The 21,707-nt window shown below is 41.7% G+C and overlaps 2 protein-coding genes across 5 annotated transcripts; one reads left to right on the plus strand and one right to left on the minus strand.

The window, feature by feature from the left end:
- Nucleotides 1-1,373: 1,373 nt before the first annotated feature.
- Nucleotides 1,374-4,601, plus strand: LOC117752268 (glycoprotein hormone beta-5-like). 2 transcript variants are annotated; one of them, XM_034569558.1, is made up of 3 exons: nucleotides 1,374-1,644; nucleotides 2,527-2,728; nucleotides 4,194-4,601. In XM_034569558.1, exons 2-3 carry the CDS (start codon nucleotides 2,528-2,530, stop codon nucleotides 4,380-4,382), a joined length of 390 nt encoding a protein of 129 aa, XP_034425449.1. In that variant the 5' UTR covers nucleotides 1,374-1,644; nucleotide 2,527; the 3' UTR covers nucleotides 4,383-4,601. The 2 variants fall into 2 exon arrangements, with proteins under 2 accessions (XP_034425449.1, XP_034425448.1); XM_034569557.1 differs by having other exon boundaries at nucleotides 1,374-2,728.
- Nucleotides 4,602-6,802: 2,201 nt separating this feature from the next.
- On the minus strand, nucleotides 6,803-21,612 carry gpha2 (glycoprotein hormone subunit alpha 2). 3 transcript variants are annotated; one of them, XM_034569540.1, is made up of 11 exons: nucleotides 21,498-21,612; nucleotides 21,209-21,316; nucleotides 20,051-20,096; nucleotides 19,839-19,914; nucleotides 19,456-19,566; nucleotides 19,124-19,152; nucleotides 18,889-19,025; nucleotides 16,626-16,689; nucleotides 8,043-8,175; nucleotides 7,445-7,629; nucleotides 6,803-7,354 (listed from the first exon to the last, which is right to left on the minus strand). In XM_034569540.1, exons 2-11 carry the CDS (start codon nucleotides 21,307-21,309, stop codon nucleotides 7,250-7,252), a joined length of 987 nt encoding a protein of 328 aa, XP_034425431.1. In that variant the 5' UTR covers nucleotides 21,310-21,316; nucleotides 21,498-21,612; the 3' UTR covers nucleotides 6,803-7,249. The 3 variants fall into 3 exon arrangements, with proteins under 3 accessions (XP_034425431.1, XP_034425429.1, XP_034425430.1); XM_034569538.1 differs by having other exon boundaries at nucleotides 16,626-16,692; XM_034569539.1 differs by having other exon boundaries at nucleotides 16,626-16,692; nucleotides 21,426-21,532.
- Nucleotides 21,613-21,707: the final 95 nt, after the last annotated feature.

Raw genomic sequence — 21,707 nt, forward strand, 5'->3', positions numbered from 1 at the left:
TTCCTGTTTAAAAACTTTAAATCAGAGAGGAGGTGCGACTGGATTCGATGAAAGCAGCCGGTAAAGATTAAAACGCAGAGGAGAGCGACAGAGGAAAGACAAGACATAAAGTTAAACACAATAGAATGGCAATAAGTCAGAGCAACAGTAACAATGGAAATGTGATGTTACCGAAAACCTACAACCGCATTACGTAGCAATTTCACTCAATTTCTAGATTTGCACTGTCTGCCCAATGGTCTGTATTTGTTGTGATGAAGAAAAAGCTTAGGGAAGATGCAGGAGAAGAAGAAGAAGATGTATATTTTGGGGACCAACACAATGGCGGGGGGGTTTGAATGTAGAGAGGCTTACTACTGTAGTAACATTACAGGGGGTGTAGAATGGAGGGGGAAAAAAACTATGTGCTAAAAATGAAACTTCACTTTGAGAAAACACTCAGAGTCTGTGCTGTTTTATTGTGTCACACTTGTTTGTCTCTGCAGCTGAGTATAAACCCGACCTCACTTGATCAGGGGTTAGGGTTAGGGGTTTAAGCACTTATCAATATTTGTAATACTTAATGTAAGAAGATTTGTGTCTCAGTTCAGCAACCGCATCCCTTGGAGAAATGCAGCAGTCAATTGCGTCCTTCTGTCCCCGAGAAATGAGGGGTCCAACATCCCGATCTGGGGTCATTGCACTTTCAGTGATAAACCGTTTTTCAAAGTGTTAATGGCCAAGATGTGCAATGCTTGAGTTAAAGTTACAGCTAAAGGTACAAATGTTAAAAACCAAGGGGCATTAAAAGGTTCTCGTTATGTCAAACGTCAGCTCCGTTGCTGGGATGGTGACGCCATTCATGGAAATCCTCTGTAGACCAGGCCGCCTCATTTCGCTTCGGCCTTCATGGTCTATGCGTCCCACCAAGGATGCAGCCCCTGAATTGAGACACAGCTTATATAAAGGTTGATGACATGACTGCTCCCCAGAAGTGAAGCCGAACTGTCTTGATCGCCACCTGGTGGCTGCTGTATAGATCATTAACCCAGCCTCCTCCATGTTAGTGGATGGGACACGAACCCCGAAAAAAAATCAAATTACACATCAAATAAAGGACGGTTTCTGATATTATAGGGAGTTCTTATCACACTAATGTTTATTCAAGTGTTTTATCCAACAATACAGCACCTGCATGATGCTGCTTTTTTAGGTCATAGTCAATTTGTACATTTTATATAATTAAATGATTTCATAGGTTTTAATTTGCCCAGGAAAAAGGCCTTTCTTCTGTTTATTCATTTACAAGTCCTTTGTCAGATGAAGTGTCAAGTCAAGTGCAGACCTTCCTGACATCATTGGGAGTCAACTAGTTGGATAAAGAACTACACACACACACACGCTCATGCAGAGAGATACAGGCCGGGGTTAAGAAAACATAGACAAGCATCAGTATTTTCCAGGGAGTATCCATTATTTCTGGCTTGGGGTCTCTAATGGTATTTCATTGTAATTGCTATGATGTCAGAGTGTCCGTCCGCCCCAATGGCCTTCTAAAAACAATAACAAGGACAGATTGGTTCCATTCACTGGTTCTTTGAGCAGAGAGACACACACACAGGAGTCCAGCAGCTCAAACCTCTGCGAGATCTTCAGCCGAAAAAGGTGAGAGGTGTCTTTTTTTTATTTAACATCCATTCAGATACAACAACTAATAACTTAAATGAGCAACTTAACATTCATTCGAACAGACTTTGAAGTGACTTGGTTGTAAAACATTATTGTTAATAGACTATTTTACATAGAATGAGTGCAGTTTCGTAGCCTATAGTCCCAGTGAACGCTGTGGTGAGAGTAGTGCCAGGGCTGATGTAAGGATTCCACATCATTCTGTCATCAGGAAGCATTTTAACGTGAGTGAGACGTTCTGCAGGCGGCTCCAGTTGTTTCAGTGCAGTTTGAGTGGTCTGTGCAGAATAATGAAGCCGACGTCTCCAACTCACACACAATGAGAAAAACTGCTGCTTTTCAACAAAGCGACATGAAGTAACTCCCGTGTCAGATTTAACAGGCTTTTTCATTCAATCTTTCTTTCTTTCTTTTGGAGGTATAACTTTTGACTGTTCAATTTGCCAATCAATACTTTTTACAGTGTATTAATCAGTGGGGCTGTTGGCTGCAGTGGCCAAAACAGTCACTAGAGGGAGGTGTGAGTTGTGCTAAATTCCACACTGTATAATATTCATCTTCTACAGATAGATTATCAATATGTAAACATTTAGCTATTTTTAGAGATCAGCCTGAATATTTATGTCCGTTTTTGTCATTGATTCACAGCAACAGTGTTATTTCAGGTGATGATGATTTGAATTCTCTTTACTTAATATTGATTTCGTCACTAACAATGTAAAGATATTTAAAAACAATGGTTGATCATGTGCAGCTGATGAATAAAAGACATAAGATAATAATAATAATGATAATTGTCTTCCATCAAAGTTACTTAACCCTCTCTCTCTATTTCTCTCCCCCATCCTCCATACCCAGCATGCATCTCCACCCTCTGACCCTCTCCCTCTTCATCCTCCTGGTTGGAGAGGCAACCGTGATGTGCGTTGTCGTGACGACAGCGCTCCACGGCTTCCGAGGCTGCGCCGTGCGAGAGTTCTCCTTCGTGGCCCAGAAGCCCGGCTGCAAGGGACTACGCATCACCACGGAGGCCTGCTGGGGGCGCTGCCACACCTGGGAGGTAACAAAACAGACACAACATGTAAACACACACAAACACACATGAACTCACACGGTATAGAGGCAGATCATCTGTGACACTTTTTTCCGTTGCTATTTCTGAAAGCTTCCATTATACTGGAAGGATGAGAAATCAGATGAATGATTAATGACCCAGGACTCGACCCAAACCATAAGGAGGCTGATGACCCACTCCCAGCTCCGACCCATATGCTACTGTCATAAAAGATGCTCACATCCCTCCAAGTTGGGGGAGGGTGGGCAAACTTTTACTGGACGTGTTCTCGTCTGCAGAGATTCGAATTTCACCTCAAGAGTAATTGAAAAACCAAGTTTAGTGGGTCAGGAACGCTGTCAGACTCCATGTCTTCGGAGGAGAAAAGCTCTGAATCAGCAGCAAGTGGAGATGACTCACGGTGGGAACATCAGTGTTAGTGTCATCAGCGCGCTTCACTTACAAAACAAAGAAACAACCTTCTCAACGGTCACTTTCTACTTCTGGGGGCTTTCCACTACATTTAATGATCTGTCTCAGGGGAGTGTGTTCGCTCATTTAAAATAGAAAATCTCAGAGTCTAATTTTCGTGAGCTTTCAAATGCACCTCACAATCCCCCACAGCAAGAAAACTCAAGGCCCACTTGCTCGTTTCTCCCTGGGATCTCAAGCACATCTTATAATCTTGGGTGGAGTTAGATACAAAAAAGGATGAAGACAATAACTTGTCCTCAAAACATTCACACAAAAAGTGGATAAATGTTCGATAAAGCAAGAGAAACTAATGACGAGTCTGACAGAGTTAGATGTTGCATTGTTTCTGTAACTAACAACATTCCATGCAACCTGAGTGGGGTAATTGGATGGTGGCTGGTTTTTACTTTAGAATGGATTTTTAGGTTCTTTTAATGACTTATAAGACATGTAATGGTCTAGATTCTCAGTTTAAAACAAATCTTTTACCCCGAGATCCTCTAGCAGGGACCTTTTGTCTTTTCCAGATTCTCGTCTGAAGCCTAAGGGGAACAGAGCTTTTAAAATATAAGCTCCGAGGCTCTGGAACACACTTTTATCGTACCTGATTTGACCTTATTCTAGTTTTTATTATTGAAATGGGCGGTCACGTTTGATTTTATTTATCTATTGAATCTTTTATGACAGTGTTTATATTTTTGTATGTTATTTTCCATGTATTTTTAGTATTTTTTATTTGAGAAGCACTTTGTTACTTTGTTTTTGAGAAATGCCGTATAAATAAAGATATTCAAATGTTTAAGGGTGACATGAACTAGGACAAAAAACAGCAGCATCATTCATCATCATGCAGACTTTAGTTGTGTGTTTCAAGAGACCCTGTAACTTTGAACTGTGTTCACTGACAATACTTTTTGTTTGTAAATTGGAGAGACGCTCAAGTCAAAAGTTATAACCTTTAACCTGTGTTCCATCTGTGTGTGTGTGAACCCTCCAGAAACCCGTGCCGGATCCCCCCTACATCCAGCGAAACCACCGCGTGTGCACGTACAGCCGTAGCCGCCACATGACGGCACGGCTGCCGGGCTGCCCGCCCAACGTTTCACCTCTCTACCACTATCCCATGGCCCTGCACTGCCACTGTGCCATCTGCTCCACACAGGACACAGAGTGTGAGACCTTCTGAGGCACGTTCAGCTCACAACGTCAACAAGTGTTTCACTGATATGACTTTCTAGACTTTGTGAGGGCCCATGACAGCAGGAAGTTCACATTTAATGACAGGAAGAGTTTTTGAAAGAAGGATACTTGAGGACCGAAGGCCTTGTGTGTATCAATGCTCAACATGTGTCTGTATGTAAGAAAGGAGGAATCAAAGGATGAGAATAAAAATATTCAAATACAAGATCTGTGATCCCTTGTCATGATGTTACTAATTGTATATTAATAAAAACACAAAGGTAAAGATACTTTTTTATTATGCATATGTGTAAAAACACCACATTTCATTTCATTATAGTAACATACATTTTGTGTTTCAACTATTCTACTGTATCTGTGTAACAAGGCCACATTACCAACCAGCCACTGTGGGCAACTACTTGAGACCCCAGACCCTCTGGTGCCCTGTATTTAGTGCGTTCATACTTTCAAGTAAATTAGACGAAAAGTGCAAATCGCTTGGGAAATTTAATTTAACTCTGAGGCTCAAATCAACACCTTAATATCAACTTTAAGTTATACTCTCAAGGTGCGTGTTATTATAAAAATGAATATGATTTGTTGACTTGCAGATGACGTGGCACAAACACCATTCACAGAAAGATGGCAGTGGTGAGGTCACTGGGGACCCACAGTTTATCACGGGCCCAGGATTCCAAAAGGGTGAATCCAGCCATGTTGTGTGTCATCTGCTGTGTGTTGAAATGATACACACAGTGTTAGGCTCCATCTTGGCTCAATAGTAGTAATTGATAACTGCATAATATTGATTGTATAATGTTAGCCAGGTGAGGATGCTCTAAAAACCACCAGTATCACTGTGTGTGTGTGTGTGTGTGTGTGTGTGTGTGTAAATCACGGACATTGGCTTCTCTCCTCCCTGCCCCGAGCGCAATGCATGATGGTATAACTTGCTCGGTCAGTTACCATTTTCTACTTTTCATGATGCATTGTGGGAAACAATGAATCCACTATATATGCTAAATATCACTTAACATTTAGACGGCACTACAAAATGGTGAATTCACTATGAAGTGGACTATATTAGTGATGAGTGAGTGATTTCAGACACAGCCCGTTTCCTGCTCCTCTGTTTGTCGGCACCTGCTGCAATGTGTCACACCTGAGCTCAATTATTCCTCCATCTTGGTCAGTTGGTTTGTTCACGTGTTGGATTTCCAAATGTTTCAGTTCTGCTCACTGTTGTTTTCAAGTTTGGTCTTACCACTTTTTGGGAGTTATTTGAGTTTGGATCTTTTTTGTTGCCTGCCAACTAAACCGTAAGTCTGCTTTTTACCATACATGTTAATACAATAAGTAACTGCAATGTCCCTTAGAGTGAAGGAAACAAGTGTTTGTGTAAAAGATAAAGCAAAAGTCCACATCAGCCACGAACAGTTGCAGAATAGAAATTTATTGAAAATACGTATTCATCACAAACTATACAGTGCATTCTTTCTCTTTTTCATTTCATTGGTTTTTCAAACATTCTTTGATTTCATCAATAGATAGTATTATTTACAAAAATGTCTTTCAGTTCAAATTCATAAATATAAATACATGTTGTACATTCTTTAGTCTCGTGTCTGGGTTTAGTGGTTATTGCAAATGATGAAACTATGTATTTAAATGACCTTGAGTCCAAACGTTGCCGATGTAGTGAATTAACATTGACATAACTGCCTCACTTGTTTTTATTCATGTTGCCATACAGCCTGGTCCTGAAAGTTTGAGACCACTTGGACCACACTGTATTTCAATATAAACTATATATTATATGAAATATAGTTCAGTATGGAAGAGTTTGAATTTGATTGAGTCTGCATCGTGCTTGAGCGTGAATGAGTGTCAATACTTTTCATTTCTGGCTGCGTATATATGTAACGGTTTGCCAAGTTTCAGTTTTTGTGATAGAGTGTTTATGCTGTAACACGCGTGTGTGTCGATCAAGTTTTCTACAGAAGACGCCCTCACATCACATTTTACACAACAAAGAAAACACAATACAATCTCACACACACACACACAAACAAACACACACACACACGCACACGCACACACACACGCACACAGAGATACACATGGACACAAACTTCTATCTTAATGAGGACACTAGCCCCAGCCTCAACCGTCACCACTAATATTTTGCAAAAGGCGTTTTAAAACAATACAAATTTAGGTTTTTACAAAGGCCTTCCAAGTTGAGCGGATGTGGTTGTTTTTGTGTTCTTGTCTGGGCAGAAATATTTTGTAAAACAGAGGACAAAATATCCGTTTAGACAAAAAATATCTGCAGCACTAGTCTTAACCCTGAAAAGAGTCTTAACCCTTTAAACAGCCCTTTGAGAAAGTGAGGACGCGTCACAATGTCCTCACTTGCCCAAGATGTCCACACTCCGTAAGGTCTATGCGTCCTCACAAAGATTTCTGTACAAGTACACACATCACACATACAGCACGTCTTTTTGGACATTCAAAAGTGAGAATTTAGCATTTCAATATAAAAGTACTGGGTTAGTGATCCAGAGGAAATTTCACTTGATGTGAAACTTTCAGACTCATATGGTCTCTGTATTTCTGCAGGCGCCTCTCCATCGTTTGATTTTCTTTACAAAAACAAGTGAAGGACACCCTGGTTTTGAGAGTAACGTGGTGGAACCAATTTGTTTTCAGGAAAATAAGTTAAAGTGAATTTTCTTCAACATTTAAAAGAAGCAAACACAGACAGATGAAGGATAGTTACTGTTGTATCGCTGAACTCGTATATTTCAATCGTTCAAAGTGGGATTTTGGTTCTCATCCCAGTGCGACACAGCATGCTGTCATGACATGTCAGTAGCGGGACTTGCGGCACATGTCGCAGCGACACGCCTTCGCTGTCAAAATCTCTATTTCATCGTGGTGGCGACCACGAGGGCAGTCCAGGCGAACTTTGACCTGAGGGAAGACAAGCAATAGGCCATGAATAAGAAAGTTCGAAACTTTGTGTTGTGGTGCACATCCAGTCACCTCCCTTCCGCTCCTCACCTTGGCGTCCTTGCTGATGGTGCAGCATCGTGAGGCGGAGGTGATGTTGTGGGTGAAGTTGGAGGCCACGAGTACGGAGTATCGGGACGGGAAGGCGCTGGACTCGCAGTAGCCCACACAGGCGTAGACCAGATGGGTGCCTTTACACGTGCTGCGGCGGTCACTGCGGATGGTCACGTTGAAGGCTGGAGAGGAAGAGAGAGGGGGAATGAGCTTATGTTTGTGTTTTGTGTTTGTGATACGGCCCAGCAATACGATAAGATATTGAAGGTTGTATATAACTGTATATAAAAGATGGTAGACATCAGGGCTCCCCAAAAGTGAAGCCAAAGGGCATCGATTGTCACCTGGGGACTGCTTCCATGTTAGTGGCTCTGGCTCTGGCTCTAAATGGGCAAGATGACGCCGTTTGTATCCTGGAAACGTTTTCTATGATTTCTAGAACAACGCGTCATCCATCTTTATTCACAGTCGATGGTCTCAACAAGAACAGTTGATAAAAAACGTTCTCAAGACCACATTACCCATAAACCCTGTTGCTCCCTAGATTTGGTGTCTTGAAACGGTGTACTCCTGTGTGCTCGTGTGTGTAACTCACGGTGAAGGTGACAGCCAGGGGTGAGGCCATCGTAGCTCCAACCAATGGAAGAGAAGAGCAGCAGCAGTGACATCACTGGTAAGACCAGCAGGCAGAGGTGTGAGGTCACGCACGGCGACATCTGAACGGAAGCCTAGAGGGTCCAAACAGAGCAATGATAAGACTACAGAGAAGTCACAAGTTTAACGTCTTTAGACAAAATAATCATTTCAACTCATTAGATTTTAATTTGGTGCCGTGGTCTCAAAGTCTTTTGATCTCCTGCTGCTGAACTTTGCCCTAAAATCAAAGCGTTGCCCAGAGCAACCGTCTCCATCGGGCCAAGGTGATTTCCCATCTTGCGTGTCTGGCTGGGTGTCACTCATCTGAGTAACAGCCGGTGTGGGTAAAAACAATAGCCAACTGTCTTTACCTTTTCAATCTGCCTCATTTAACAGCTACCTGCTGACACATGTGTATACAGCCCTCTCCAACTCATACGAATGTGCACGTAGCTGAGATTCATCGGCCTATCGCTGTACGTGAATTAAAGTCTCAATCAGGTGAAGGATCCTGTGTGTGTGTGTGTGTGTGTCTGTGTTTTGCACATGAACGCACATAAGCATGAACACGCACACATGCATGCATGATCCTGAGTGTTCATGGATGCACGTGCCCGCCCCCCACACTCTCACACTCCAGCACGTGTGTAAACAATAAAGTCATATTTTCCTGAGAATTTACCGATCCTGACCCTTGCCCTCTAAGATGGCAGCTCTTTCCAGCCCAGGGAGCGCTGGGAATCGCCATTTACTCTGCTGGTATAAGAGCAAATTAACGGGTCAGGATTGTGTGTGAGTGGCTGTGTGTGTGTGTGTGTGTGTGAGGCCCATTAACCCCATGTCAGCCAGTGGGGGCACCGGGGGAGGGAGAAATGCCCGGCTTTTTCCTCTTATGTGCCGTTTCCACGCCCGGAGGTTTGGTTTTCAAGGAAAGTGGGTTGTAATAGACGACACACCACTTTGGGAAATGACAGTGGGGGGGCGAGCATTTGAGACCACCAAGAACACACTGGAAAAGTTTGGGTTGTTGAAACACAGAAACACCTTCTGAAAATCATGTTATCAATGCTGCCTTTAAAAGGTGTGTGCAAAAGGAACTTAAAACATGAAGGACGCAAAGTTCATGCATAGTGTCGTAAGCTGCTGCTCCAAGATTTGGAACTGTGCATCTTAAAGACATTAAAAACTGTTTCTATAAAACCACATCCAGGGCTAAAAAACTCATGCATCCTTTCTAAAACTTTTAGATATAAATTTAAACATTTGGCAAGAAAGAGGTGAAAATATTTCACTGTCACTCATCCAGATTATCATCTATTCTATATTAGAATTTACTTTAAGTTGTATGAAGGATTCAAGTTGCATCAAACCATCAAACCAAGTCATTATACAAACAATTAATGTTTAAAATTTACATCAGATACAATAAATGCAGTTTGGATCATCTGCATCTTAATGCACAGATGGAATTTACTGATTTGCATTTACTATGTGTGAAGCCTCACTGAAAGAGAACAATACCGTTGATATAATGTATTGTTAAGATAATTAAGATATTATTGATATAAATCAGAAAAAATGTTTATAAAAGGTAAGCTGAGTTATTAGGAATGTTAGAAGAAACTCTGAAACATCATACTGTCATGCAACTGTAGAGCAAAATGCATGCAAAAAATTAGAGTGCAAAAAATGTGATTTCCTCAAACAGATGAATGGGTTTAAAAAAAGCATTTCCTCCCAAATATACTAAATCTCAACTTAATCAGACTTCTATGTTTTTGCATTCTCAGAAAAAAGCCTCTAAAATAAAAAATAAAAAAAGCAAGAATTAAGTTTTAAAGATCTATTCCTTTCATTTCAAAATAAAAAAATGAGCAGGGTCTTACCTGGAGATGTGGAGTGGAGAGCGCGGCGTCTGAACTGCAGGGCAGGTGTGTGGACAGACAGGTGTGTGTATGTGAGTGTGTGTCTCCTCTGAGCCTCATGCAGGGCTATAAGTAACACAGGTAAGACACTTATAGCTCTGGGCACACCCACAATAACAGAGCTGAGAGTGTCTGACCCCTTTTTCTTTTTTTTTCTACAGCTCCCTCTTTAGTCTTTCTCCCCCACTCGTTCTACCTGGGCAACAACACACTCTCCAGTAATATTCTAATGGCCTTGAACTTCTTCTCTGTCTTCCTCCTGGAGTGTGTTAACGTCTCCGCGTCCCTCCACCCTCCCCATCCTCGCACTCTGTTTTAAACCTTCAGGGGCACTGCTGCTGTGACACAAAGGAAAACTAGATAGGTTTTCCATCAACGCACCGCCACAACAGTGAGAACACACACACACACACGCACACACACAGCTTCACCTCACACACATACACACGCAGGGAGGTGCACGTACAAGGATGTACACACACTTAATCACACACAAAATAATATTCTAAGCCTGATACACACTGTAAGGGAATGAATATACTGAATGGCACACTCACACACACTCACACACACACACACACACACACACACACACACACACACACACACACACACACTGCCTGGGTTTTCCATTTGTGGCTGCAGGAGGAAGGGCAGGGTCGGGTCAGAAGATATTGTGGGTTTCGGTCAACTCTTTCTCTCAGCGTGTGTGTGTGTGGGTGTGGGTGTGTGTGTGTGTGTGGGTATATTTGGGGAACGCCTGACTCTGCTTCTCTTCTACTTTTGTCTTGAACAGAGGATGTCCGCTTAGCAACCGTCCTCTCCAAACTCCAGCGGGTAAAGACATTCTTGTAATTTGACTATTTGTTGCAGCACGTACGTGTGGGCTTCAGTGTCACATCAGAGGTCACCGACTATCAGATCAGACCATTGACGAGTATCCCTGTCACTCCTCAAATGTTCTAGATCTTTAAACGTGGTGCCAAAGACCCACAATAGGTTCCCTTTGTCCTCTCTTGGTGCGTCTCCAAATTAAACTGGGTTTCACGGTGAAGGAACAAACTTAGTAGCTGGAACAGCTTCCCAGCCATCAGAGGAGGAGGGGGTTAGATGTGTGTGTGTGTGTGTGTGTGTGTGTGTGTGTGTGTGTGTGTGTGTGTGTGTGTGTGTGTGTGTGTGTGTGTGTGTGTGTGTGTGTGTGTGTGTGTGTGTGTGTGTGTGTGTGTGTGTGTGTTCATGTAGGGGTTCCTCTATTTAAACTTCCTCCCCTGAGGTTACATTTTGGTTTCCCAATGAGTTTTTCCATGTCTTCCCCGAGGTGAGGTTGGGAGTCACTGCAGTTGTTTGCCAGCAAAACCCACTGAGACACTGCAGCCCACTGATACTGGGCCATAAAAATAAATGACTTGACTCTTTGTCCTCAACAGAATCTGCCAGTTGAACTGATTCTAGAAGAACTCACCAAACAATACGATCGCAATCGACCGAGCAGCAGCTGGAGGTGCGTCAGAGAACACATTTTGCTCCATCTCGAGATATTTTGGATTAGATTTCAGATGCAGTTATTATTGCTTCAGTTTTTCTCCATCAGCAGCTCCATATTTATCCTCTATCCTGAATAACGCATCTTTACTCTTTACAACTTTACAACTCTTTATATGTCCAAGTCAAGAGTTTTCTAGCAATCAGAATCTGTTTTTGGTTTCTTAAAACTTTTTATTTATGCCATAGAATCCTTATTTTAATAGTAAAACCTTTCCACATTTCTTCCATATCTATTACTTGAATGAATTTCATGGAATGAATACAATAAAATCTTCTTAGCTTCAGAAAATACTTGAGAAATGTTGATTTACTTTATTGAATATTCTTATAACTCTGGCAGACAAGTTAGTTTGTCAATTATTAATTAATGGATCTTGATAAAAAAAACAAAACAGTGAGGAATATAACGGGGACTGATATTCATGAGTGTGTGAAATTGTTGGGCCTTGGCAGAGGAATGTGCTCTACTGACTGGCATCCTGGGACTCATAGCTTGATTATAGATTATTCCTCTGTGCCACAGCGCTCCATTGTTGCCCAGCAGCTATTTCAAACACGTCACTGTTGCGCTGGGTGACATGTTCCTTCATTATCATACACAAAACACATTGTTCAGTTTGACTCACTCCTGCTTGCTGACGTTTACTCATCAGACTCCCGAACGTTTAAACATTTGCGTAAAGCTACAGTGCCAAGCCATTTTCTACTTGGCCTTAATTAAAAAATTAAACCATATATTTGGGATGATAGACCGTATATAAAGACGGACAAAGCGTCTCCACTCGCTCCCATGATCCAGAAATTATGCAAAATATGAATCGGATATGAACGCTGCCATCGTTTGGATGCAGAGTCTATGCTAATAATGGTAGCCGTGGTGGAGATGTCCCACCAACACATGCGCTCGACCAGTCGTAAGTCAATCTCAGCTGTGAATCATGACGTCTCCCTACATTTTAATAACATCAAAAGAATTACTGGAAAAATGAACACTTGAACCTAATAAGAATGACTTCTACTTTTGACTTTCTACGATGGTCCGTGTCCAAATCACTGACATGGAGGAGGAGGCGGGATTTATGACCTATACTGGAGACAGCCACCAGGTTGCAATTGAGACACTTGATTTTTTGGGAGCAGTCATGTCATCCATCTTTATAAACAGTTTATGTTTGTTTCCTTCTTTGCTTTGAGGCTGAGTGCCGCAGACCAGGATGTCTAAGTTGTGGATTTGGCCTTTACTTGTGTTTTGTTGAAAATAAAGTATAATGGCAACCGTTTCCTCTAAACCCTCTGTCAATACAGAACCCTGGTTGGATAAGAATTATGTCATTCACATTTTGTTTGCCTCTCACATGTTGTATGCCTCATGCGTGCATTTTTTGTAAACACACATTTGCATGACAGCGGCTGATGTTTGAGCAACACACTGCTATTTCAATGCATTTTAACAACAGGCTGCAGTAACCAGGATTCAGTCGATGCTGGATGAGCTTCCAGCGCTGCACGTTCACTCACACACACACACTCTCTCTCTCTCACTCTCACACACACACACACACACACACACACACACACACACACACACACACACACACACACACACACATCCCTTCTAACGAAAACACAATTATCATCTTATGGCCCCTCTACCCCAAACATTCCCAATCCAGTTATGTCAATGGAAAACGGAATGTGTGACATCATCACTTAAACCCCCCCACCTACACACACAAAACTATTAGTGTGTTGACTGTAAGTTGCATGGACGGCCACAGTGTGTGTGTTTCTACTGATTCCATGCCAACCGAAGAGAGAGGGGGTAGAGAGACTATGCGTCTGAGTGGGCCACAGCACCTCATCATGAGAGAGAGACATGAATGAACTTTGTTAAACTGGAGACTCTCTTGCAGTTGAAGTACACACACACACACATTACTCCAGTGTGACTCAGCGGGGTGACTGATGTTTGTATCACTCAGTGGCCCCGTCGCTCTCGGCTGCCGTGGAAACTGTGGCGTCTTGAATAACTATAATATCATTAATGTGTCCGCTTCCACTTCTTCCCTGTTATTTTAATCTCAGTGCGTGTGCACATGCATCCGCGCATGTGTGTGTTGGTGTGTGAGGGAAAGTATACGAAGTGTGTGTCTCAGCGTATGATGGTGTGACGAGTGCATGGTGAGTGTATGTTGTGTGTGTTATTTTAAATACTTTGTGTGTGCATCATTATGTCTTGACAGGATATTGTGTGTGTGGTCAAAGTGTGTGAGTAAATGTAAGATAAATGATGTGATGCGTGTTATTTTGGGCTCTATGACAATGTAAGGAGAGGATTAGGCAACGTTTTCCTGTTTCTAAGATAATGTTTGAGTCGACCCATTTTCCTCCATATATAAACACTTGGACACGTGCATGCAGCCACACACACACACACACACACACACACACACACACACACACACACACACACACACACACACACACACACACACACACACACACACACACACACACACACACACACACACACACACACACCTTTTTCTCAAAGTTCATCTGCATTATTTAATTTTTTGGGTTTATTAGCATCAGAATTCAGGTAGAAATACTTTTAAACTATGCGCACACACACAGAACACTTAGCTAATTTAGATTGACAGGAGGAAAGTGGAGTTTCCACAAGGTGATACTCACTGAAGCTCAAGGTGTGCACTTACGAGGACACACACACGTGCACACACATGCACAAATGAAGGAGTGGAAATGTTACGGAAGGTTCTACGGCAATCAGAATAAAAGCATCACAACGTGTTTTCCTGAACTCACCGCACAGTCTGCACACTGAGCAACAATGTCAACATTTAAATTTTGCTGCACTCTAAATATTCATTTCCATCGCTAGAAACTAGAGCTGAGGGATTATACAAGAGAAGAAATGGACAGAGAGGCAGTGATCTAGTGTCAACAATACAATATTTATTTGCTTATATTAGGGGAAATCTACAATAAAAATATGGTGAAAAAATAGACTCTCCATCTCTATATAGTTAAATATGTCAAAATGTCATAACAAATCAATACAATGGAAAATGTCACAAGTACAATAAGAGAACAAGAGCAGAAATCTCAGGGAACATTTAAAAAACTATACTGACAAATACAAATGTAAAAATTAATCAGTTGAGGTTGAAGACAAACCTACAAATCTATAGATTATAGTTCATGAAGAGATCAAAACAAGTTCAACCAAACTAAAACTAAACCAAACTATTTGGTTTGTGCCTATAAACCAAAACCTGATGAGGCTCCATTACATGAACTACTTTGACCTTCCTGCCTCTCAGTCGTCTCTGAAGAACAAGGAGAAAGGGAAGATCCGGCTGCAAAGAGATGGAGAACGAGACATTTTAAAAGTCTGTATAAGTTGCACACATGATGACTGCAGCTCTCTGCTTCTTGGTCTCATTCAATAAACTGCTACTGTATATCATTATTACCATAACGACTACAGGGTAAACCATAAGACTACATTTGTAAGATTTGACGTTGAGCTACTTTTGACAGTCCTTGTTTCTCCTGCGGACGTCTGGTGTCCCAGCTTGTCTGAACAGATACTTCACGGGAATATTGTAATTTCTGTGCACATATTAGCTGGATTTCCCCAATCCATCCTAAACCCTGACATCATCTTTTTCTCTCTTAGTACTAATCAGCTCATTTCTCCTGTGGGTGTAAAAGTCAATCAAATCTACAGATAAGATGTGACGTGAGTCTTCTACTCCTGCAGATCTGCTTCTAACCTTTCTGCTGTTTGTCTGTTGCATACAAGTGAGATACTGCTTGCTGGTTGTTTGGCTGTTCTCAACTGGGCTACTCAGTAAACATGCCCACTGTGCCTTCACACTAACCTGGCCAGTCGAGTCAGAAACCCTGACCTCTCTGAAGCTGCCTTATCGTCCTCCTCCACTTCTTTGTCCTGTATCGTCCCCGGCTGCACTTCACCTGGACTCTCACTCATCATGTTGATGTCTGATTTCAGCTGGAGTTTGTCAAACAAGGATTAAATGAGGATTAAAAAGAAATTAAAATGATGGCAAAGCTTTAATAGTTAACTAGCTGACTAAATGTGGTAGAACCAACCTAACACCCAAAGGCAAAGAGCTAGAAAAACAAGAAAAGCTCTGGGCTACTTAGCTAACAACAGCTCATGAATTCAAACTCTTGTGTAAAAAGACATCACTGTTAATTATATGTGGAGTAAAGCTGTTGTTATTACTGTAAATTGTTGTTGATTTTCAAAAATGTTCACAAGTTTTCTCTTGAATTTGTGCACGAGTGACAAATCACCTTGACATCACCACAATATTCCAACGTAATCCGTGTTAAAGCTCTGTAGACTTGTATTGGCACTTCCTTCTCAGTGTTAAGAAAATAAATAACTCAATGGGCTGACATAATTAGTTTAAATCATTTTTTCCACTTGAAACAAATGTGAGGGGAAAAAAAGAAAAGAAAAGCTGTAGATGGAAGAGGTGGAAAGAAATGTCAGAGTGGACGAGTGTAAAAAAAAAGAAAAGAAAAGAGGATCAGATGAGATGAAGGGACGTGGACAAGTAGAGAGCGGGGCTGGGCAGATCGGAGTCGTTTGTTGCTTTACATCACCAACACACACACACACACACACACACACACACACACACACACACACACACACACACACACACACACACACGTAGCCTACACTCTCTGTCTGACTCTTTGTCTGATGTAATGCTATTATTACCTTAATCACACTTGTTATCTTACCTGTCTGCGCTAATGTTAGCCTGGGGCTGCAATAAAGGCAGAGGTGCCACAAGTGTGTGTGTGTGTGCGTGTGTGTGTGTGCTAGTACAGGTGATAGAGAGATTCAAAGGGAAAGATGAGTTGTTGGATTCGGTTACGTCGACACACCGGTGCGCTGAGATGACTGACTTGTTCATTTGACATTTAAGAGAGTGACAATCAGTTCACCAAATGTGAGTAAGAGATGAATGAAAGTGAATGAATGACTAAATAAAAAGCATCACCTTGACAACATGTCCTGGATCCTCTTTGACCTCTCCCTCTTCATGTGGATTGTCCACGTGCAGCCTGCTGAAAGTCCCACATCACCAAGTTACCTTACTTTGATGGAACAATTTCTTTTGTAAACATTTTTGAAAGTGTGGTTAACTAATAATTACCATATGGAACTTAACATATAAATATATTGGAGCAACTTTCCTGAAAAATTAAGTTCTGTTACTATTCTTATGTTTAAAGACTGATAAAACAAGTGAACATAACATGAAACGGACAAGGTCAATACTCCTCTCTATATGTCAGAACTATAATATAAAAGATTATGTAAGGTTAGGGTTTGTCATATATAAATGCATATAAATATATATATTTAAAATGATGAGTCATCATTTTATGGTGTCATGCTTCATCGGGCATGGCCTCCAAAGGCCTTTAGATACAATACGGGTCTAAAATCTTTATTTTACTCTTTAGTTCTTACACTTAGAGTTGTATGAAGAGTATTAAGTACATTACTTAACATGCATTAGCAGACACTGTCCAAAGTGACTTTTAAGAAGTCCAGTCAGCTTCCAGATGAAGTCAGAAAGTGGCTACATGAGCTGGGGCATCAAAAAAGTCAGGGTGGCAAATCTTCCTTTCAACAGAGCACTGTATCAACTGCAGTGTTTTATTGAGTCTGACCAAACCACATCTCCCATGACAAGGCTGAGGCTGCAGAGAGAAGAACTAGCAGGAGGGTGCAGCCCTCAGAGCTTCAGCTCCAGCCATCCATTATCTCTACCACTTGTCTGAGGGTCTGATGAGGTCTTAAACACCCTTTGTAATTCTATCAGTAAACTGATCAGAAATACATTTACAACAATATATGACCCGTACATTTTGTTATGAACTGCACTGTCAGTGTTATACATAGAGACATGTCAGCAGAACAGAAAGCTCTTTCTGTCTCTTTTTGTCCGTTCTTCGTCCACACTTGCTCTTTGTAACTGGTACTTTTCTGTTCCCTTGTTTCCAGCAGGTTTAACACAAAAACAAACCTGTCCCTCCAGGGCATCACATAGGCACCCCCCTCCCCCCCCCCCAACCCACACCCACACACACACACACACAGTGTATGAATTGAACATGGACAGTAATTGTGTTTGTACAATACGTGCGCTGTACTTTTGAACTTGCACTGCTGCGTGCTGATGTGCGCCACCTTTGTGAGGACATGTTAATGTAATGGTCAATGTGGTGAATGTAATTCAATGAGAAAAGCTCAATGAAACTTGATTTCCTGTGAACTGGTAATGATGCTCGAGGACGGGTTTTTTTTTTCTTCCCAGGATATTTACACAGTTTGTGCATTTGACTGTGCGTTCGTCAAGTTTTAAAGAAAGGAGACAATTCTGTTTACATAAGTGAAACACAAACTAAGTGGAGGACAGGACCTTGTTTGTGTGTGTCTGTGTGTGTGAGTGTAGGCCTGCGAGTGTGTGTGAGCATTTTAAATAATAAGTTTCACCCTACTGAGCTGACTGTCAGAGTGATTGAGGTGGCGCCCGGTTGCCTCATGTCTTGATTCATAACTGCAGGAATCACTGGAGCGCGCGCATGTGTGTGTGTGTGTGTGTGTGTGTGTGTGTGTGTGTGTGTGTGTGTGTGTGTGTGTGTGTGTGTGTGGAACACTCATCTCTACACAATGTGTATACAGTTGTGTGTCGATATATACAGTAAGCTCACACTGCATTGTCCATATTAATTCCAATAATACCTGCTATATTTCATTAACATTACAGCCATGATGACAAAGATGTCACTCTTACAGTGCACTTGATGCAGAGCATGTCTATGGACTTAAACTAGCAACCTCTCTGTTTTGTTGAACAGAGAGAATATTTAATAAGTGTGGATGATATGGATAAAATGTCAAGACACGTGTAATATTATATATCAGGGTATAAACTAGTAAATTATCAAATAAACTTGCAAACACAAAGTCAATGTGAGAGGAATCAAATATTACCACAGTTTACAGCCCCAACACTGCAATAATACTTTTGATGAAATGTTCCACCTGTAGTGAAAGGTGTAGATTATATGTATACTCTGTATTTTCTATTGTTTTATTTTTAGTATATATTTTTATACTTTCACCTGCTCTAGCGCCTTTATCTGCTGCTGTAACAGGTGAATTTACCCGGTATAGGATCATTAAAGTTTATCTTATCTCAATGTGGCAGAACGTGTAGTCTCTTCAGAACAGTAGATAAGAGGACTTACCCCACCATGGAAATCTTGCTCTCAGCCTCCAACTCCTTGACTAAGTCCTGTAGTATGGCCTCCTCTAGTGGTGAGTCGGTCTTAGTGCGCTTGGACTGGGGCTTAGAAACAGAGAAGTGATGCTCTCTCTCTTTCCCCTAGAAAACACACACTCTTTGGTCATTTCTTTATTCCCAGTGTCTGTTTGAATTATACAACACTGTATTATTTTATCAGTAATATTACAAAAACTCACTGGACTCAGTCTCTTCTCTGCATGTTTTCCTGAAAAAAGATGTAAAATATATATAGCACATGTGAGACATCATTATGGACCTGTATAAAGACTCCTCTATTCGTCCTCTGCACTTAAACACCAAGAGATTAAGGAAAGGCGTCAAGGACGAACGTCTGAGATCCTGTGATAGGAATTTCTATCCCATGTATTCTGCTGAATTACCAGATATCTTGAGGTGAAGGCAGCATGTAACTCAGTGTATTCAGCATTAGATACTGTGATCTAACCAGCAGCTGTATGTTGAACAAGGACAATAAGTGCAGCACCAAGTGTTGTGCGTGTTTCCTCACCATTCTGTGTGTTTTTCTCCAGGTAGAGGATGAGAATGAAAGGGTAGGCGCTCAGGTTCTTCTCATCGTGTTTGCACATCACCTTAGATAATCCCTCCCACCGCTTCTTATCTGGGAGCCACAGTCAAGAAAACACAGGGATTTGAACATAACACAAGTAGCTGCATGCACGAAAGGGGGTCTCAACTCTGAACAATGGCTGTGACCTTACTGCTCAGTCCCTACTTTATCTTATTCAGCTACTTTTCACATTTTTCCACATAAAACACAGACATGCAACCAAGATTTCACGTGCAAACTTGTACATCTGCATGACTTCATTCCCCCCAATAGATTAATACACTGATGGACAAACACACTGGTGAAGTTACATTGAGGGATACAAGGGAAGACATTGAAGTGGGTACTGGAGAAAGGCTGGAGATTGTCCAGGTTGCCGAGAACAGTTCTGATGATGTCCTGAAAACAGAGAAGATAAAGTCAGAACGCATCAGTTCATTGTGAATTTGACCAAAAAAGAAATGTGTGAATAAGAGTTAAAGTCAACATAACAAATGTAAATGCTGACAGAGGGACAAAGTGCAATCATTATTACCTCCAGTTCCTGATTGAAGCAGTTTCCTTCCATCACCTCCTCTCCACTGAAATAAACACATCACTGTACATTGTGGAAGCATTTCTAGTTCTGGTAACTTTAAAAAAAAATACTGTCAAATATGATCACAGTATAAGGCACTGTATCCATCGGTGAATGTATTACCCTGCAGCAGTGCATGAAAGAAAAGGCAATAAAGACTGTTGGAAGCACAACATCCAACTAAAAGCAAAGAACGCTGGGTTGCTGCTGAGCCTTGAGTGTCGGAAACATTAGATGCTAGATAAAACAATAATCTTCAGTCACAAGGGAAAAAAACAGGTTGAAGGCTTTGGATGATCACTCAGGACTCTAGTTTCCCTGCCTGAAGGAAGACAGAAGCTGTGGGGCTTTAGATCCTCTTTTCTGTACAGATGAAACAAAATATCAAGACAAAGTCACAGCATGTAGTCGTCTCTGTTGTGGGCGAAGAATGGAGATGAAAGGGCGAAAAAGGATCAATGATTTAGCGATGACAACAACTGCTTTTGAGACTGAAGAATGTTTTGCACCGCTTTAGAGTTGGATGTTGAGGAGGATAGGAAGAAAGGGACAGAGACCCTCGTCCACGCCTTCAACGCCTCCCATCTGGACCACACTGCCTGTCTGTGGTACCCAGCAAGGACCTTGGCAGGCTCCGGTACGCACAGAACACAGCTGCCAGGGTTCTCAGCAGAAACAAGCCGTGGCAGCACATCAAACTCATCCTAAACCATGATGCTCCTCCTCACCAATAAATCCCTCCATGTTTGACCTCCTCGGCCCTTATACTCCTCAGATAGGGTCTGAGAACCTTTAGTGACAGGATCTATCTATCTATCTATCTATCTATAACTTTGATTTGTTTTATTTTAATTTTCAACTTTGTAAAGTGGCATTGGGGCAACTAGAAAGACGCTAAATAAATAATGAAAGAGTTATTATTATTATGTGTTTGGGTTTTGGATTTTGAGCTTGAGTTGTTTTGCTCTACTTTCACGAATAAAATAAAATGTGAAAAAGGAAAATCCACTTATTGGAGGAGATGGGATCCACAAAGCCAGAAAACTAACTCCTCACATCTTTGACTGCAGGAAGAGCAATGGCAGCATTATAAACCTGTGTGTGTTTCTGTCTTGCCTGAAGCTGCTGCCTCCTCTGATCTTAAACTTGTAGACGAACCCATCAGCTCTGAAGAATCGAGTTTCAGGAAGAGGGAAGGAGAAGGTCTCCAGCGTCATGGCTCAGCTGGAGGTTCGTAAACAAAACAAATGAATGACTTCCTGAACAAGATATGAACTGTTAGCATTCATGTACAGTTTGCTAGGAGCTAGCAAGAAAACACATTCACTTTAACCTGAACCTTTGCCCCAATTATCACAATTAACAGTTTATAATGAAGCTCTCTCCCGCGCCCTCTCTAAATTACCGTAATGTCTACAGAAAATGGCGACTTGTATTTCCCACGTCGTCCACTTCTCCTCAGACGCGAGTGAACTTCAGCTTCCAGCAGCACGTCAACAGTTAAACGCCTGTCAATCAAACGCCCCGCTCGCCCCGTGATTCGCCGGACGAGCGGAACTGCCGCCCTCCACTCCCTGTGGGCGTCTTTGATTGGCCAGCTCCTCCTCCAATCCGC

The sequence above is a fragment of the Hippoglossus hippoglossus genome, chromosome 18 (genome assembly GCF_009819705.1).
Source record: "Hippoglossus hippoglossus isolate fHipHip1 chromosome 18, fHipHip1.pri, whole genome shotgun sequence".
NCBI lineage: Eukaryota > Metazoa > Chordata > Actinopteri > Pleuronectiformes > Pleuronectidae > Hippoglossus > Hippoglossus hippoglossus.

Coding starts and splice junctions, on each gene's coding strand:
- LOC117752268 (XM_034569557.1), top strand. CDS start 2,405: ATGGTTGATCATGTGCAGCTGATGAATAAAAGACATAAGATAATAATA. Junction 2,729..4,193: donor GGCGCTGCCACACCTGGGAG/GTAACAAAACAG, acceptor TGAACCCTCCAG/AAACCCGTGCCGGATCCCCC.
- gpha2 (XM_034569538.1), bottom strand. CDS start 21,309: ATGACGCTGGAGACCTTCTCCTTCCCTCTTCCTGAAACTCGATTCTTC. Junction 16,693..18,888: donor AGCAAGATTTCCATGGTGGG/GTAAGTCCTCTT, acceptor TGGGACTTTCAG/CAGGCTGCACGTGGACAATC. Junction 7,630..8,042: donor CCCTGGCTGTCACCTTCACC/GTGAGTTACACA, acceptor CTTCCTCTCCAG/CCTTCAACGTGACCATCCGC.